Source organism: Tamandua tetradactyla, chromosome 16, assembly GCF_023851605.1.
Source record: "Tamandua tetradactyla isolate mTamTet1 chromosome 16, mTamTet1.pri, whole genome shotgun sequence".
In the NCBI taxonomy this organism is placed as follows: domain Eukaryota; kingdom Metazoa; phylum Chordata; class Mammalia; order Pilosa; family Myrmecophagidae; genus Tamandua; species Tamandua tetradactyla.
The window spans coordinates 7,744,464-7,764,056 of record NC_135342.1 but is presented as its reverse complement, the minus strand read 5'-3'; the positions used below and the strand labels follow the sequence as shown (position 1 = coordinate 7,764,056).

General features: G+C 37.3%; 1 protein-coding gene across 1 annotated transcript; it reads left to right on the top strand.

Moving 5' to 3' along the window:
* The first annotated feature begins 12,244 nt into the window (after window positions 1-12,244).
* On the top strand, window positions 12,245-13,215 carry LOC143660144 (vomeronasal type-1 receptor 4-like). Its single transcript, XM_077133560.1, has one exon. It carries the CDS (start codon window positions 12,274-12,276, stop codon window positions 13,213-13,215), a length of 942 nt encoding a protein of 313 aa, XP_076989675.1. The 5' UTR covers window positions 12,245-12,273.
* The last annotated feature ends 6,378 nt before the right edge of the window (window positions 13,216-19,593 follow it).

Sequence of the window (19,593 nt, the reverse complement as noted above, 5' to 3'; positions counted from 1 at the left end):
TCCTTCATTGGTCTACAGTCTTGTGTTTGTGGAATGGGTTGTAGCAGGATGTAGTGCATGGGGCAGGGTACAAGAGTGTGATGATGCATTACAGTACATGTATATGTGCAGGTTGGTGATATTATGCTGGTGCTTGGGAACATTAGTCCCCAGCGGCCAGGGAGGAGGTAGCTGTGTGGGTGCATGTGTCTGGGGGCCATAACCCTGGTGTGTGCTCATCTAGGGTATGGGGGCATTTGTTTGCATTCACAGAGCTATGGCAGTGGGTCAGTCTTATGCCAGCCTGGGCTGGGGCAGATGTGACTTGGCTGTGCTGGCCAGTGCTTTCCCAGTGCTTGTGGCATGGAGTGTGACTGAGGGTCATGTGCTTGCACAGGTCTAGGAGTGCCATAAATAGATTTTCCCAGCTCTGAAGGGTGTGACTGAGAGTCAAGTACATGCATGGGTCTAGGAATGCCATAAACTGATATACAGAGCTCAGGGTGAGTATAGTGAGGCTGTGTGACACTATGGGCTGGTGGCTGGTGTAGTGTGGGTATGGAGGTAAGTGTCTGCAGCCTTTATGCGCTGTTGACAGCCTGTAGGGAGAATGGAAAGGGAGGTCATGCTTGAGAGAGGTGCAAGAGAGGTGGGTTGGACTATACTTTGGGTGAGGGTGTTGGGTATGTATTCCCAGTGGGAGTTGGTCAGTTTTGAGTACTTTGAGCACAGGGAGTGGAGGAAGGTGATAGGTTTCAGGTGCGTGGGAAGTGGGATGGGGTCACAGGGCTGTGTTGGTGAGGGTAGCACATTCAAGGAACACAGCCTCGCTTACTCCCTAGTCCTTGTCTCCCCATCTGTGAACTCCTGTGAGCTCTGGCTTCTGCATTAGGTTGCAGTTCTCTACTTCTCAGTTCCTCAGCTTCTGCAACCAGACTGCCCTATGTGGTGCAGAAGACTCTCCCAATTCAGTTGCAACTCTTGAGTCACTATCTCAATGGCCCTCCCATGCCAATTGTAACTTCTCCTTGGAGCAGGACTGAGCTTGAACTACTCTATTCTACCATCTTTCCAGAACTCTCTGCCATCTTCTCAAAAACGTTTTTAGAATGATAACACATCTAAGGATAGGCATAGAAGGGAACTTACTCAACATGATAAAAGGAATAGGTGGAAAACCCATAGTTAATATCATCTTCAGGTGTTAATTATCCATAGATGAGAGGCACAATTTCTGAACATTCTTTTCAATTCCATTGTTCAATATATCTATCTTTATACCAGTGTCATGCTGTTTTGACCACTGAAACTTCATAATATGCTTTAAAGTCGAGTAGTGTGTGACATCCAACTTTACTTTTCTTTCTCAAGATATTTTTATCTATTAAGAGCACCCTACCCTTACAAATAAGTTTGGAAGATCAAGACAAGGATGCCCACTGTCACCATTGCTATTCAACACTTTGCTAGAACTTCTAACTAGAGCAATTACAGAAGGAAAAGAATAAAAAGGCATCTAAATTGGAAAAGAAGAAGTAAAACTCTCACTGTTTACAGATAATATGATAGTATATACCATAAATCCCCCAAAATCTAGAATGTAGCTACTAGTACTAATAAATGAGTACAATAAAGTGCAGGGTACAAGGTTAACACCCCAAATTCAGTAGTGTTTTTATACACTAGTAATGAGCAATCTGAGGATGAAATAAAAATAATAATTTCAATAACAACCAAAAATGTCAAGTGTTTAGGAATAAATTTAACTAAGGACACAAAAGACTTATACACAAAAAACAAAGAAATCACTAAAAGAAATCATTGCGACCTACATAAATGGAAAGGCATACTATGCTCATGGATTGGAAGATTAAATATGGTTTAGATATCAAGTCTACACAAAATGACTTATAGATCCAATGCAATATCAATTAAAATCCCAACAACTTACTTTGAAGAAATAGCTAAACCAATATCCAAACTTATTTGGAAGGGCAGGGTGATATGAATAGATAAAAATACCTTGAGAAAGAAAAGTGAAGTTGGAAGTCACACACTGTTCGACTTTAAAGCATATTATGAAGTTTTGGTCTTCAAAACAGCATGGTACTGGTATAAAGACAGATATACTGACCAATGGAATTGAATAGAATGTTCAGAAATAGTGCCTCTCATCTATGGATAGTTGACCTTTGATAAGATGTGCTAGCCAATCCATCTGGGACAGAGCAGCCTCTTCAGTAAATGGAGCTTGGAGAAATGGAGATCCATATGATTCTAAAGCTCTTAAAAATCACATGGACAGACCCACAAAGTCTTGCCTAACAGTGACCAGAAAAAAAAATTATCTTTCCCCAACTTTCTACATACAATGAGGTTTTGTCCAACATTTCCCTATTTCTCATTCTATAATAACCCATCATTTTACTTTAGGACAGAACTACTCTCCTTTTCCTTAATAGAAACACAATCTGTATACTTGACATGCTTAATTTAGTAATATGATCTTGGAAAGTGTCATTAAGCTTACCTCCTACAAAAGGCAATTACCATCAAAATAAATGTTATCAGAATAAAGGTGTGATTTGGTTACATGTGATTTTATAATTTTACCAATTTAAAAATCTAGCTTATTTGATCAGCAAACCTGTATATGTCAATGAGGTGTATCTTAAAAAAACATGCCATTTTTACTTAATATTGATAATAAAGAAGACATAATAGTTTTAGCTTTAAACTAAAAATATTAAATTAGTGTTCAAACATAAGTCTCCATCTTAAAATATTTAGCCATGACTCAGAAAAAACCAGACTCAGAGTGTGGAAAGACAAAACAAAATAATTATAAAACTCAATTTATAAAAAAAAGGTACCATTACCTTTTTCCCATTATATTTATTTATTCAGGTTTGTTTATGTTTCTGGTAAACAGGTTATTTTAAATTCATTATATCTTTTAGAAGCTTTAGAACACTGAATGTACCCACTCCTTGTTTGAGTCTGGGAACCATTTATTTCAAGTGTACCATCTAAAATGTACAAACTTGCTTAAAATAAACATCTCCATCCTGGCCACTGAAGCATCAGTCTGTCATTACTATAAAATATCACACCACCTTTTTTCAGGAATAAGAGGAGTCAATTTTAAATTTTGGATCTTTTACATCCTGTGTTTGTTATTTTTTCTTTCTAAAATTCATAGTCAAATTTATTTTTAATACCTCTCTGGCTTGGAATATAGATAGCTATTGCCTTTAAATTTCTTTTCTTGGAGCTACCTCTATTTTTTAATTATTTGCCACTAAAGTTGCATTCAAGAATTCTGAAAATTTTGTTATACCCTTTTGGAATTGATGAAATTGTAAGTCATTATTTTATTTGCCTCTAAATTTTTTCCTGATTCAGAATTCTCTCAAAAGTTTCATAACCACCTTCAAGTCTTTCAGTAAAAATGAAAGAACTCAATGAGCATCAGTGGTATGAGCCATTACCTCCTTTAAACCCAGATTGATTCATACTTTTCTTGAATATAAAATTAGGTTCTTGCCCAATCAGGTAGCATACGTTGTTGTTGTTTACAAAGAAAAGCCTTTGTTTGGCATTCACTAAGTCCTTAGCAATTTGCATGGGCTTTCTGGAAGAATCTTTACCTGTGACATTTATAAAATCACTTGTATCATCGTCTGGCTTTTTCCACTTGGCTGCCTCAATCCCTTTTTTCTTTGTTGTCACTCAGACCAAAAGCCATGAATAAATTGAAAATTGTTAGACAATCCTGGATCAGAGCTCTAATTGGAATTTAATGCTCATATACATGTTTGGATTATTTTAAGATTGAGAAATTCCTTAACAATTGATCTGATCTCTCCTCTTGACCGCAGGTAAGATGTATTGAATTGCTATTCCAGCAGTCTCAGAAGCTCTGGTACAATGAGACATTTGCAGAATTTTGCTTTGACCTTCTGGGCAGGATGATTTAACTCTGCAGTCCCTGCACTTTACTCTTGGCCCCTCTAGCCAACTCAAACTCCATTCACTGATCTCTTCTCATTTTCTCCGCTGCTTTCCTGAGATAATCTTTGTCCCAGACTCCATTACCCTTTGTATTATTCAGGGTTCTCTAGAAAAACATAGCCAACAGAAGATATCTGTAAATATGAGATTTAAAAAGGTGTCTCACACAACCATGGGAATGGAGGAGTACAAAATACAAGGGCAGGCTGTGAAGTAGGCAGCTCTGATGAAAAGCTTGTACAAACTCCACAGGAGATGTTCACTGCCTGAAGAAGGAACAGTGAAAAACTCTCTTTCCTTCCTTAGTTCTTCAACTGATTGGATTACCTCATTGGTGAGAGACGTGACTTAGTTGGTCACAAATGTAATCAGCCACAGATGAAATCAACTGACCAATGACTTAATACACCAGCCTTCCAGTTTATCAACCAGCCATGAAATATCCTTGCACCAATGATCAGGACAGTGCTTGTCTGACAATGGGGCATCTTCTCTTGGTCAAGTTGACCAAAACCTAACCACCACAGTCCACCCCTTATCAACAGGACAGCTGGGAAAGAGAATATAATGAGGCAGGAGAGGGACCCATGAGTATTTAGTTACATTTCCTCATGTAACTTACTTGTGCCTTCAGAATCTGCGTAAGTCTTATCTCTTATATACAATTTCCACTTTATGATTGAGTGCTGCTGTGTATGTCCAACTTTATGGCTTGGTGAATCAGACCACACCCAGTTTGTGATAGGTATCTCAGGTCTCATAGTAACTTAGTGGCCCATAATTAAGTGTTCAGTCTCTACTAAGGCCCAAAAGCAGGCTAAAACCTGTTTCTGAAAAGGAAAATAGTTATATGCAGTAGATAGTAAGGCTTTGCTCCAAAATCCTAAGGGTCTGAGATGTGGTTCTCCTATAGGGGCCTGCTAAAGACTCCAAACAGCATCCTTATTTCTTTGGATCTGACACTTCCAACAACATTGGATCTGCTGTATCATATGGTCAAAGTGGCATAGCAGCATGCGCAGAAGGCTGAAGCTGTCACAGAGCCTCTTCTTTTTTCAGGCCCAAATCAAAATAAACACCATTTCTGGTCACTTGGTAAATGGGTTTGAGTAGCACACTCAAATGAGGACTACGTTGTCTTTAAATTCCTTTTGGTAATAGGATGGGCCAGATGCAATAGCTTATCCTTAAACCTTAGAAGTGATGTCTTGACAGGCCCAGATCACTGGATACTTAGAAATTTCACTGAGGCAGAAGGCATCGATATATTTTTGGATTTATCTCCCATCACCTAACATGCAAATACCTTACCAACAAGTCTAGAGTAGTTGTTACTTTTCCTAACTGGATTCACATACCATCAATATAAGGGATGAGTGTGGTGCCTTGTGGGAGGGAGAAGAGATCAAGCTCCCTGGAGACAAGATTATGACATAGTGCTGGACAGTTGACATGCCCCTGAGGCAGGACTGTGAAGGCATACTGCTGGATTTGCCAGCTGAATGCAAACTCTCTTTCTTGATTCTTTTGACAGCTATTGAGAAAAAAGAATTTCCCAGATCAGCTAGTATACACCAGGTACAAGGTGATGTGCTTATTTGCTCAAGCAATGATGCCAGATCTTAAACTGCAGCTGCAATTGGAGTCAGCACCTGGTTAAGTTTAAGATAATTCACTGTCAGCTTCTGAGACCCATCTGTTTTCTGCACAGGCCAAATAAGAGAGTTGAATGGGGAAATGGTAAGAATCACTGCCTTGAATAATTAGGAGTGTCACTAATCTCTGCAATCCATCCAGGAATCTGGTATTGCTACTTATTCACTATTTCTCCAGATAGAGTCAGTTCTAGTGACTTCCACCTTTCCTATCATACCATAATAGCTTTCACTCCATGAGTCAGAGAACCAATGTTCTCAATGTGGGGATTCTGCCATTTGCTGAGTATGTTGATTCCCATTATACATTCCAGAGCTGTGAAAATGACCACAGAATGGCTCCAGAGACACACTGGAGCTAAAACTCCATTGATCACCTGATTTCATAAGCCCCTACTCTAACTGGTGTGACATTTTGGGTCTCCTCGAATTAGTGTCACTTCTGAACCAGTGTCTAATAATCCCTGAAATATCTAATCATTTCCTTTTCTCCAGTGCATGATCATCCTATAAAGGGCCTTAGGTCTCCTTGGGGAAGGCTGGCATGAAGGCTAATAGTGAAAATTCTTGACAATGTTGAAGAGTCTTTCTCCAAGTGTACCCAAATCTCCACTCACTGAAAGGTCTCTGGGTCTGAAAACTGTCTCAAGTCTGGTAATTTATTAAGGGGCTTTAGCTCTGTTTATTTTAATTGAAGTTAGACTTCTGTTCACTTGATGTAGAATTCTTCTAGTTATACTGCTTAAACAACAATTTAATAGACTGCCCCCATGATTGACTAGCCAACACCAGAAATCTCTGCAAGTGAGAATATTTTGACTGCTGTTTTGAATCTGCTGTTCATTATGGTTGCTGTGCCCACCTTGTCTATGATTATTAACTGCTGCCATGTGGTTTCTGCAAACTTGGGATTCAATCATCTCCATTGTGTATAAAGCACAGTGATAGGAGTTCCCACAGTAATATCTGACCTATGAGAAGTGCAACTACAGAGCTCTTCAGGGAGGATGGCGCTAGTCTCACAAATCTATTTCTCAAGATTCTGGGAAAAATGTATCCTCTGGACACTCTTGGGGTGTGTGAAAATATCTTCCATGATAAATCCACTCTAACATTCCAATTTTCCTAAGCATCTGGATCCCTTCATCTACATTATACCAGGGTAGTATTGACATTTCAACCTCAGGTAATGTCAGCCACCTTTTGGTTCATGTTTTGGCCAACCAACCAAACGAACTGTTAATGCCCTTTCTAACCCCATGAGCTACAGGATTGACTGCAGAACCTCTGCTTAGTGAATCCATGTCTATAAATTCAGGTTGATCCAGTTTTATATATTTTTCACCATTATCCCACACTCTTAATATCCATTCCCACACATATCCCCCTGATTTATGTCTATTTTGATTGGAAAATTCATGAAGTTCTTTTGGAGTATAGCACAGTACTCATGAGTCACACTTTTTACCTCATATTTTGGAGTCTATTGACTTTTATTTAGTTATCAGTCTTGAAGGAAAGAGGCTGGTCGGGATGGGTCATGAAAAAGAATTGAAGTGTCTTTCACCGATCACCTCAGGGTATTCCATTTCAGTTTCATCTGGTGAAATTGGATTATTCATTCCAGATAGAGAGGTGGGAGCTGTTTTGCCATGGGAGGTGGATATAGTGTTAGCAGACACTGAAATGTTAATCTCGTTAGGTGGAGTTTGCATGGCAGATTCCTATGCATCCTGGAGGTCAGGAAGCTGTTTCCTCAAGGCAGCCTGGAGTTTAGAAATCTCTTTCCTCAGAACAGCACATTATAGGTCTATATAGCAAATGCTCAGCAGATTCTGATGAGTCCCTCTCCCAGTTGCCATTGTACCAAGCCATATAACCCCATCCCATATTTTTGGATCCCATTATTTTCCATTTAAAGCCCTTACTTTAACGTCAGACACCCTACAAGTTTGAGATTTTAGTTTACATTGTCAATCTGCTACTCTCACAATAAGGCTTTGTGTCCAGTTTTCAGTGATCTCAAGTCTGTGATCATGGGAAATAAGATTTTCTTGCAGGGCAAACATGAAATTTTTTACATCATTCATATGGTACATAAGTTACAAATTTGAAGTGTTCCAGTCATCCCTTTCCTTCATCACTGCATCCAGTGTAGCTAACAACATCCAGCCAAAATCATTATACCTCTTAATCCCACAGTACTCCTTAAAAGTGCCAAAAACAATCTCACAGAGCCTTGCCTCATATAAGCCTACAATTAGCAGAATTTGATAGTGTTATTTTGCCTCTCTCAGCCAATTCACCCTATGGATTGTCAGTGCCATATCGATTATTGGAAACAGAGTGATTAGTGCCTCTGAGTCTAATCAGACTAGAAAAGCAATTGTGAAATACTATTTTTAAGAGTATGTTTCTCAAAAAGTGTTCCCAGTACCATGCTCTATTAGTCAGGGCTCTCTAGAGATATAGAACCAGTAAAGATATTTGTAAATATGTGATTTATAAAGGTATCTCACACCACCGTGGGAATGTAAGAGTCCAAAATCTGCAGGGCAGGCTGTGAAGCTGGCAGCTCTGATGAAGTATGCGAATGAACTCCACAGGAGAGTCTCACTGGCTGAAGAAGCAGCAGTGAAAAAGTCTCTGTTCTTCATTAAAATTCCCCTAGGGATTGCATTTTCTCATCAGTTAGAAACATGCCTTACTTAATCCCAGATGTAATCAGAGACAAATGCAATCAATTGACTGATGATTTAATACACCAGCCTTCTACTTCATTAATCAGCCATGCAATATAATTGCAGTGATGGTCAGGACAGTTCTTTCCTGACCAGACAACTGGGCATCATCACTTGATACCAGAACTTAACCATCAAACCCCTTCTCTTCTTCCATCCTCGCCTTCAACCACCCAGTATAACCAGGACCTGAATTCCCACTTGTTACCTGCCTCTGAACTCATGTCCTTTAACCTGTCATAGATATGACGATCCTAGTATCCTTTACCTACACTTACCTTTACGTTTCTCCATCCATTAATTTCCCACCATCACTATCCCCTTCATTTCTGTGATCCCTACTACCTTTTTAATCCTCAGAGGTCAATATTCCCCATACTCTTAAATTTCTTGTATACATTTATTTCTTATTCCCTTAAATTCTTTGCACACATTTCCTCCTTGTTCCCTGATGGTGCACTTTACCCCTCTGTATCTTTAACTATGCTGTGCCTTATAACCCCTTGCCCTCTTTCTCCTCTTGAATTCTTTATGCCTCCTATGCCCTCAGTCTCTTTGATCCCTCATCGGATTCCAGTTCATCTTTTCCCTGTGCCCTCATTTTCATTCCAATATGCCCATACCCTCACAGTGTCAAATCCTGAACACTTCAACTTTTCTATGTGCCTAAACCTAAAAGGCTCATGCACAACTCTTGTAAGTGTGACACATTGCGCTTCATCTCTTTTTGGGTTGTTGCACAGTGGGAAGGAGTATAAGGAGAAAGGAATGTTTAAGGCATTTATAAGCTGCAGATACCTCTGTTTTTCAAAAAATGGACACTTTCGAAATACATATGCACATCTTGTCTGTGTGCGATTTTCTGAATGTGAGTGAGACTATACGACCTTGTGTTAGTGCATGACATAGTGAATGGGTATAAATATGATGTGTGCTTCTGAGGAGTGTGTGGGTGAGTGTGAGTGTTACAGAAAGTGTGTGTGACTTGTATGTGTGTAAGTGAATGTATTTGACTATATATTTGATTGTGTGAGTTTGCATGCTTATGTGTGTTTGCATCTGTAAAGAGGTAACTGTGTTTGTGTGGTTTGCACACACACACACACACTCAGCCTTCTCCAATATCATGGCTCTAACACCTGACTGGGATATTGGAGCCATTACATACTAGAAATAGATCAAATTCTTCATTTTTTTTGTAGTAAAATCAAAGGGACTAATTTGAACATGTACCTTAAATTTTTAAATTAATTACAAAGCCAACTAATCTCTGTTACTGTCAGCTAAGAAAATTTGTGTATGTGGTGTGTGTGTGTGTGTGTGTGTAAAGGCTGTGTTAAACATTCAGTACCCTCAAAATGAGTAAGTAGAATTAAATCATGAAAGTAGCATTATCTGATAATAAGGAAATGAGGGAATGTGCCTGGTAAACCACCTCATCTTCATGTTCTTACTTTTGAAGGATGCATAAACTTCTGTCTCTCTGCAGGTCTGGTTCTTTTTAGACTTCTGACCACTTCTGAGGAGACAATAATGGGATTGGATATTTAACAATAAAATTGTTTAAATTAGTTAAAACTAATTGGCACTCAGCTGTTCAGATAAAGTCCATGATTTCTAATGTAAATTACTGGCATCATATCCTTCCTTTTACTTGTATCTCATTATGAATCCTTCTCAAGTATTTTGCCTGAGTTCATTTCTGCAGTCATAACTTAAATGATGGTGAGACTGTGTGTCCTGAGGATTTGTAAAGAGCTGTACTTTGCATGGAAGGACTTCTCAGGGAAACAGAGCCTCCAGTGAGATGCAGCTATCTCACTCTAGTCCTTTCTTCCCAGACCTCAGCATTACTTTCTCCCTCCACATGAGACCCTGTCTGCCTCCAGGGCTCATGGAAAAGAAAGAGCCCTTCCCAAACAATCTAAAGTCTCTTTGGGGATGTTAAGAGGAACTGATAATTATTTTCTGGTAATTAGTAACTGGGAAGTTTTTTTTTTTCAGAAATAGTCTCAGTTCCCCAAGCCTGCAGTCTCATTATGCCACAGGTAAAATGATAAATTGCAGTGCTGTGGGGAGGTGATGTCACAGAGCCACAAACCCTTATCTCTGGGTCAGGCTGCTCTTCTCACACTTGCCTGACTCTCATGATTCTGGCAGTGGAATAGCGTAAGGTGAGTATTTTCCTTATATCAGTCCAAGAGGCAGAGTCTGTAGAGAAGTAGGCATGTGAGGAGACTTTTTAAGCATTTGCTTTGGAAAAAAACAGGAATATTTTAGGGTTGAAATTTTTCCAGTGCCAATGTTATACTGCACAGATGAATTGTTCCTGAGGCATGGGCTGAACTGTTATAGAGAGGTGGGACTCTGACCCATGAAAGTTCCTAGTGGAATAAAGTGTCATCCTCAATAACAGTGATTTTTGCTGTGTAATACAAGTGATAGGAAAACCTGATTTCATAGGTGCTTAAAGGCAGAAGTTCTGAAAGCAATCTACTGTTCTACCAACATTAAAGGAATCAAAAATGAAAATTTTCAGGATCACTAGAAATGTGCATATAATGCATACAATGTTTACAATAAAATTTCAGATGAATCTACATGCATCATTTAATCCTGAGTAAAAATACTTTATGTGAATAGCAAATACTGGGAGAGAAATGTTTTCTCTAACTCTGACTGTATGAAGGGCTTTTTGAAGATGGTGATTGCATCTCTCCTGAAAATGAAAGTGGTCTGTCAATTAATGTGAGCCTGTTTTCCATCTTAAATTAAGGAACTGGCATTTAAGAAATATGTAAGTTTATAATTATGGGCTTCATAAAGTGGCTGCATGCCCAAATGTATCTTGTGATATGTTTTCTGATTTTAAAATATCCTAATATCAATCAAGAACATATATCATTTCAATTTTAGAAATGTACAAAATTCCATGCCATGCAGATTTCATTTTCCGTATATCTTATAGTTTTAATAATATTCTCATTTCATTGCCAGTGGTTTTACTTAACTAATATATCAATTAGGTGGTGAATATAAATGACAAAGGGTAATGATTAGTTTCAACCTACACTACTGATTTTTAATAAATTAGTGCTACTGGTCCTGTAGTTTAGGGCATAATATTGGATTGTTGAAAATTCTGACCTAGGCACTGTCATACCTTTGTTCCAGGGATAAAAGCAAATGAGTGTCTGTTGCTATCCTAGTATTCAAGTCCTCTTGCCTTATTAAATCCAACTTGGTCATGGGTCAGTTTCCTATAGTATTTTTCTGCATACAGTGAATCTATATTTTATTAGATCTGTAAAATTTTGTTCATAATTAATATTGGGGTCTGAATTATATTTTTACACAATACTGGAAACTTGCTACCACCAAAATGGTAATGTGTAATATCACCAGTGTAAAATCAAATTTCAAGGGATAAGAACAAAACTCAATCTATATCTGGATTACTGCAAGAACACAGCTAATTAGTTTCATTAGTAGAGCATGATGGTTGATTGCCAAGCCCAGTTAAAGTCTCGACTTTTCCCCAACCACATGTAAATTTAGACAAACCTCCCTTTGCTTAAATTTTCACTGTCTTCATAATAAAAGCAATTGTGGTGAACACCACATCAATTTGTGAAGAATAAAGAAGTTAGCATGAGTACAGTTTTCATAGCTGTGATTCATTCACTAAGACACACAGTAAATGTTACATATTCAACTAACAGAAATATCTCAATAAATGACAAACATTAAGTAATTCTTTGTTAGTGGGCACTAACAGTAAGTGGAGAAGATTGGACCTCAGTTGACATGTAGCGCACATCTTCTATTCCCATGCAGAATCTTCTGGCTCGGAAGACAAATGTTAGTGTCTGGGAACTAGCAGGATGTCCTCCAGGCATATGGTAATAGCCTTGGTCTTCTTATCCCAGACTGCAATTGGAGTCCTGGGGAATTTCTCTCTTCTTTACCATTATGTCTTCCTTTACATCACTGGGTGCAAGTTAAGGTCCACAGATTTGATTTTCAAGCACCTAATTGTAGTCAACTCCTTGTTCATTCTCACTAATGGAGTTCCCAGGACAATGATAGCATTTGGTTTGAAATATTTCATCAATGATTTTGGATGCAGACTTATTTTGTATGTTTACAGAGTGGGTAGGGGTATGTGCCTTGGCAGCACCTGCCTCTTGAGTATCTTCCAGGTGATCACCATCAGCCCCAGGAACTCCAGGTTGGCAAAGCTTAACGTGCAAGCTCCCAAGTACATCGGGCTCTCAATAGCCCTGTGCTGGCTCCTCTTCATGCTGGTGAATATCATTTTTCCTTTGTATGTGATTGGCAATAAAAGAAATGTTTCCATCAGAAAGAAAAAAAATTTAGGATTCTGTTCTGCTGAAATCCATGACAAAAGGGCAGATTCACTCTATGCTGTATTGTTATCACTCCCTGATGCTCTATGTTTGGGGCTCATGCTCTGGGCCAGCAGCTCCATGGTTTCCATCCTGTACAGGCACAAGCAGCGGGTCCAACACATTCACAGGATCAGCCTCTCCCCCAGGTCTTCCCCTGAGTCCAGAGCTACCCAAACCATCCTTTTACTCCTGAGCACCTATGTATCCTTTTACATCTTCTCCTCCATCCTTCAATTCTATATTGTTCTTTTTGAGAATTACAGTTTGTGGCTGTTGAACATGACTTCACTATTTGCTGCATGTTTCCCAACTGTCAGTCCCTTTGTTCTCCTGGGCCGTGACTCCAGGCTATCCATGGTCACCTTCTCCTGCAGAAGGAATATAACACCCCCTAGTTCCATCAGGTATATGTAAATGGTCTTTAACTGCACAACATTCAGTTGCTTGTTCTCTTGGCCATCAGAGAACTTTAGGTACAATTATGAAGCTTTAAGATGCTACAAGGGAGTGGCAGTGCATGCACACAGTACATACAGTATTAAATGTATGAAGGTGTGCATGTGTATGCATTTATGTGTCATATACATTTATGTATGGATTATTGTTATTATCAGGCATAAGTTGTGGAAATCGTGTATTAGGAAATGTGAAAAAATACTAATTACAATGACAAAATACATTACCCTTAAAGTTTATGTTATCTGATTTACATTTATGTATCTATTTATTTATTCTATAATGATTTATTTATGTAACCATAATAGTTGAGTAATTGGTTAACATTACATGTTATATATATATTTTTTCATTTTTCTACCTTAATCTTTATGTTTTTGCCATCTGTCCTGAAAAAATATCCCATTGACTACAGTCAAAAAATAATTCACTGTAACAGTAGAAATAAGTCTCTTGTTAATAAAGGTTATGCATAGAATTAAAGTTATCAATTGATTGTCTTCTTTCATGCTTGTGTTCTATTTTCTTATTTTGTCTAACCTTAACTTATTCTCTGATAATTAAAAAATAATTCCACAGTTTACCATTTTTATTTGTATGTTGTATACAGTACCTTTCAATTTTGAACCTATAAATTACAAACTTCAGTTTAAAACAAATCACAGTATCGTTATTTAATGCATTTACTTCTACTTTTGCAATATAAGGACAATAGTATGACTAATTTATTTAATTTTCTCAGCTTAAAAGAAATTCTGATGTTTTAAATATATATACAGTACATACCAAAGTAGTAAGTGAACAGCTTTGTTAAATTTACAGCATTGGATATATTCTGTATGATGCGCTGGGATTAATAACCAGAATATGAAGCCCCTATGTAATAAAAGCAAAAACTGTTTGCCTTGAGAAGCATCCTTTTTTCACCAATCTCAAAAGTAATCACACTTTTCATATCTAACAAAGAAGATGGCTTTCCTCTCTTTTATACATCATTCAAATGAAATTACACTGCCTGGGCCATTTAATATTGAGCCTTTGAAATTCAACATGTTGCCTTGAATTTACCTGTATTTTTGCATGTAATTGTTTATCATTTATTAGTATTGAGGCTGGAATTCAAATTTTATCCTTCTGTCGTTGATGCATATAAGAATGTTTTACAGTTTGGGGCTGTTAGGAATAGTGCCTGATGTAAATTCTAGAAAATGTTTTCTTGACACAGATATGAATTTCTGTTGGGTAAGTGTGTGGCATGGAAATTTCATATGGGATTTTTACACTTCTTCCGCTTTTGGAGAAACCACCAAACAGTTTTCTAAAATATGTGTACCAATTTTCACACCCACCAGCAGTGTGAACATTTACTACTGTATCCATGTCTTTGTCAATATTTGAAATGTTCTGTCATTTCATTTCTGACAGATGTGTCCTATGGCATCAAGTAATGGCTTTATTTCCATGTCCACTGTTTAGCAAAACACTTGAGTACTTTTCACACCTTGATTTTGCATTGGGCAAACAATTTTTTGAATGTTTGTTCTTTTTTTCGTTTTCTTCCTACAGTGTTCTCTGTGTTTTCCTTATTGATCTGTAAGACTTGTTTGTATATGCCACTCAGGAATACTTTCCTGGTGCCCATTCTTCCACTCCTCTCTCTCTCTCTTACACTGTTAACCTCAGTGTCTTTTGTTAAAGAGAATTTCTTAAGCTTAACATAACCCAATATGTGATCTTGCCCTTTATATTTTCTTTTGTTTAAAATATTTTCCTATTTTAAGACCACAGAGTTGTTGTCCTTTGTTTTCTTTTAAAAACGCATTTTTTGCCTTAAAACTTGAGGTCAGCAAAATAGTCATAATCAAATTTGATTACATTTTTCCCAAAGAGATAACAAATTCAATTTATTTTGAAAATGTCTTATTATGTATTTTTATTTTTCATTTGCTTTCATTGCCTCACTTAGTTTAACTATACCTCACCCTTGGAGTTGACATTTCTGTGATGTCTGATTGGATTTCTATTACTTCCTGACTCTTTCAGCTCTTATCATCCCATAGCACCACACAGCCAAAGTTAGTTTAATTGTCAAAAACTTTCTTTGGGCCTTTGTGTTTGGAGAATTGATTATTTCCATTTAAAAGGGAAATTTATGCCCTACTGGGAGAAAATTCTCCATAGGTGTCTCAGGTTCATCATTTTTTCCCGATCTTTTTATGTTTTCTCATGTCTTGTATCAACTTCTGTCTCTGACTATGTTTAAGGAGCATTTCTAAAGAAAATAACCTTGAGTAAAGGCCATAATGCCTCCAATCAGAAGGCAAGTTAATTACCTGACTAATGTCATACAGAGCATGCTTCTCTCTGAGGAAATATTGGGCAGCTTTGCTTGTGTCACTGTTTGAGGGATTGGTGTTTATAAACTTGAGTTTCCTCCACTGTGATGCTATTATACTGCTTATGCAGCATTTTTGAAATGTGAATAATGGAAAGGAGAGAAAGAGTTATATACATGAAACTATGACTTTAAGAAAGATAAAGAAACAATTCAACTTTGACTTGTCACTTCTTCTTGACCCATCCTGTGTGCTGCCCCATCCTACCTGCCTCCTTTCTGGGGCCAAAGAATCCTGCCATGGGGAGAATTCCTTCAAGAAGCTCACACATCTTCCTTCTGTTCACAACCATTGGGAACGATGATCAAAGGACAACCATGAGAAAGGTGTGAGTCTGCCTCTGGTAGAAAGGGCAGGAAAAGTTGGTTTTGGAAATCAGTGCTGTTTGGGCACCAAATGTGAAAGGCAGTAGTTGGGAGACTGGACCATGGAAGCTGAGAAACATAGACACCAGTGCTCAGTCAGTGTAGGCAAAAAGAACATGCACTATCAATTAGACCAGTGGAATTTTAACCAGAGAGGCTCTCAGGTGTCACCCCCAGGGATTTCACTGTGAAAGTTTAAAAAGTCCATCTTTTTTTTTGGTCATGATTCAGGTGAAATTTTGTTTATTAGAAGGAATCTTTCTTATTTCAACCAAATTCAGAGATAATGCCTATATAGCAGCATTTTAGTAGAAGCTTCAGGTGAAGCTCTGAGACATGCACATAATTTCTACGGAGATGGTCACAACACATCTGCAGGACAGTGGCAATTTTGATTACACTGCATGTTTACAGAGACTTGGAGTGTGGGTTAGATGAGGATTTAGGGAGTTTATGGATGTGATTATGGAGTGTCTTGACTTTTCATTCCTGCCACAACAAAGGATCATTTGAGAATTTTTTAACTTATGTTAGGAAGGGAAGGCATTTAAGAGCCAGTCTGAGAGTTGATATTGTGTCCTTGGCATTTCTAGGTTTGGCTAAATGTGGGTCTTACCCTCCTGAGTACTCTAAAGGACAAGAGGCCATCAGAAGGATCCCTGACTACAGAATAATAGAAAGAAACAGCAGTCCCAGGATTTTCCAGGGCAGAGAATTTATGACACTTTTCCATAGGACAGTTCTCAAACAAACCTGATGGAGAGTTCAACTTTCCTCTTAGGCCTTGCCCAACTTGTTTATCTGGAGCCTTTCTTTGGTGCTTTTTCTCTCTTAAAAGTTCTGCCTGCTATTTGCCTACAAGAATTATAGTAGATTTATCACCTGCTATACTGTGAACACATGGGAAAGTATTTCAGACTCTCCAAAAGTTAAAATACAGGGTTTTGGACAATTCATGTACATGGAAGAACTAGTAGGCACTGGAAGGGTTGAAAACATCAAAATGCGGGTCTCTCCCCTGCTGATGACCCTGACTGCTGGGTTCAGGTGACTCAACCTCTCCCATGCTGTCCCTTTAGCTTTGGGAGGTGTGTATATGTGGACAGCAGCTTCCAGCTGGGGCTAATTTCTGCATTGCCTCCTTATGTCCTCTGAGTGAAACACCTAGAGTAGGTATCTTTTCGTCACTTAACCTTGACTAATAGAATGCTACACAAAATAAGTGAGTCTTAATAATAATGTCATCTTAAATTTAATGAATTAAGATCTTTAATAATTATGGTAAACACAAAATTATTTACTTTATTATGTGTTATACTAGATATCTTATTTGCATATAATTTGATTTAATTGCAAAGCAGACTTTCTATTTGTCTTTTTCATGACATCATATAAACAGAATCATGTAGTATATGGCATTTTGATGCTTTTTATTTCACTCAGCACAATACCTTTGATGTCCAATCATGTTGTTGCATATACCATTAAGGTTTTTCTTTCAATTGCTGACTATGTAATCACTGTTTGCATACAACACTTAGTTTACACATTTATGATGGTTAAATTCATGTGTCAACTTGGCTAGATTATGGTGTCTAGTTGTTTGGTCAAGCAAGCACTGGCCTTATTGTTACTGTTAGGATATAGGTGGATGTAAACCTTTAGTCAGTTTATTGCATCCACCACTGATTATGTCTACAATGAGAGATGATAGAAGTATCCTCATCCAATCAGTTGGAATTCTTAATGGAAGAACTGAAGACATCTGCATTCAGATGAATTCTATCTCTACATTAAGCAGCCCATGTCTCCTGGGGAATTGAACAGCACCATCATCAAGTTTCCAACTTGCAGTCTGACCTACGGCATTCAGAATTTACAGCCCTGATGGGGGTGTGAGCCCATTTCTACAATAAATCTTTCAATATTTTCATAAGCACATGTATCTATGTAACTCTTTGGGGAACCCTGACTATCCCAAATAATACATCATCATTTTTTCAATATTTAGTTCTTTAAACTTTTAGAGACGATTCTATAATGCTATAAGCATTCAATATATGCTTTTCTGGGTTGGGTAAATTTCTTTTCATTATAATTAAGTAAAAATATTTCAGATTTGCAAAATCATACCTTTTGTAATTATTTACTCTCTAGGTCAGAATTTTAGATTCTACCTAAATCAGGTGATAATGTTTTACAAAACTCTTTAGATGGTATTAAATGAAACATTTGAAGTCTACTAATATATCATTAAATCCAAAATTCTCCCAGCACAAGAAGTTGGAGCTTTAAACACCTGCTAAGATCATAAAATAGTGGCACTATTATACCAGTAGCAACATACAAGTTCTCTGAATTGCATCTTACCTGATTTTAGTCAATGACCCTTTCAGAGACAGACCCCCTGGATTAAATAAGAGGCGAGAAACAAGGGCATGGCCTATATTAATTCCTCAGCAGTGGCACTTATGCTGGGATGGAGGGGAATGCAAATATATGGCTTAGGCATACAAATAACTATCTGTTTGCTTACTAGATAGGGAAATTCATGATATCCTCTATATATTTTTATCCCACTATAAATTAAAGTGGAATTTAAAAGAGTTAAGGTATAAAATAAATATTTTCTTAATCTCCTTCTAAATTATTGTTATCCAACATAAGTAGAACCTTGAAAGCATTGAAAGTCTTACTACATGGCAAATATAAAGTGAAAATAAGGAATAGAAGGAAGGATAGAATGAAACATTTGGTACTAGACTAGACTCAAGACATCTGGATGGATACATTTATACCTACAGATACATAAATTAAGAATAATTACAAAATGTTTGTAAATGTATATTTTTAGCTCTCTGTTTACAGGGCCTAAGATTAGTGACAACCAGTGGTAATAAATGTATTCAGAACACAAAACTTTATTCTTAATACCATTGTCTAATCAAAGACTCCTTTGAGAAACATGTGATTCTTTGTCTGTACCTGGGAAAATACAAGACAATCCTGGAGCAATTTATAGTGCCAGAAATTAAACAAGTGCTCAGACAAATGAAGTATTTGGGTCCAAGACACCAAAGTTCAAAATTGAAAGAGATCCCAAATGATAAAGCAGGAAAAATTTGAGCAACAAAATAGCTAGTATGGTATCAGATTATAACTGAATTATAAAATATAGATAAGTCCAAACTAAGGTGAATTGAGAAGACAATTAAACAAGAAAAAATAGCCCATAGAGAGCTATTCAACTATAAAAAGTAATATATGTCAGAAGTCAGTTGATGTAACTATAAAAAGATAATGATTTAACCATAATGGATGAAAACAAAATTAATTATATGCCAGCTTGTATGATTTACAGGTAGAATTGTTGTATGCATTAATGAAAAATATGCAATGGAAAACATTCCATTGATTATGGCATAGGGTAAAATTTCATTAAGAAGATATAAAATACAAAGTAGAAATCAAAAATTAAAATTTTGATAACATGAAAGCTAGTAAATTCTGTCTGAAAATTTATTTTAAGGGCACCAAAAAAGTGGAAGAGTATATTTCTGATGTCTGTAATCCAG

Excerpts from the sequence above, each read along its gene's own strand:
- LOC143660144 (XM_077133560.1), top strand. The coding sequence starts at position 12,274 with ATGTCCTCCAGGCATATGGTAATAGCCTTGGTCTTCTTATCCCAGACT.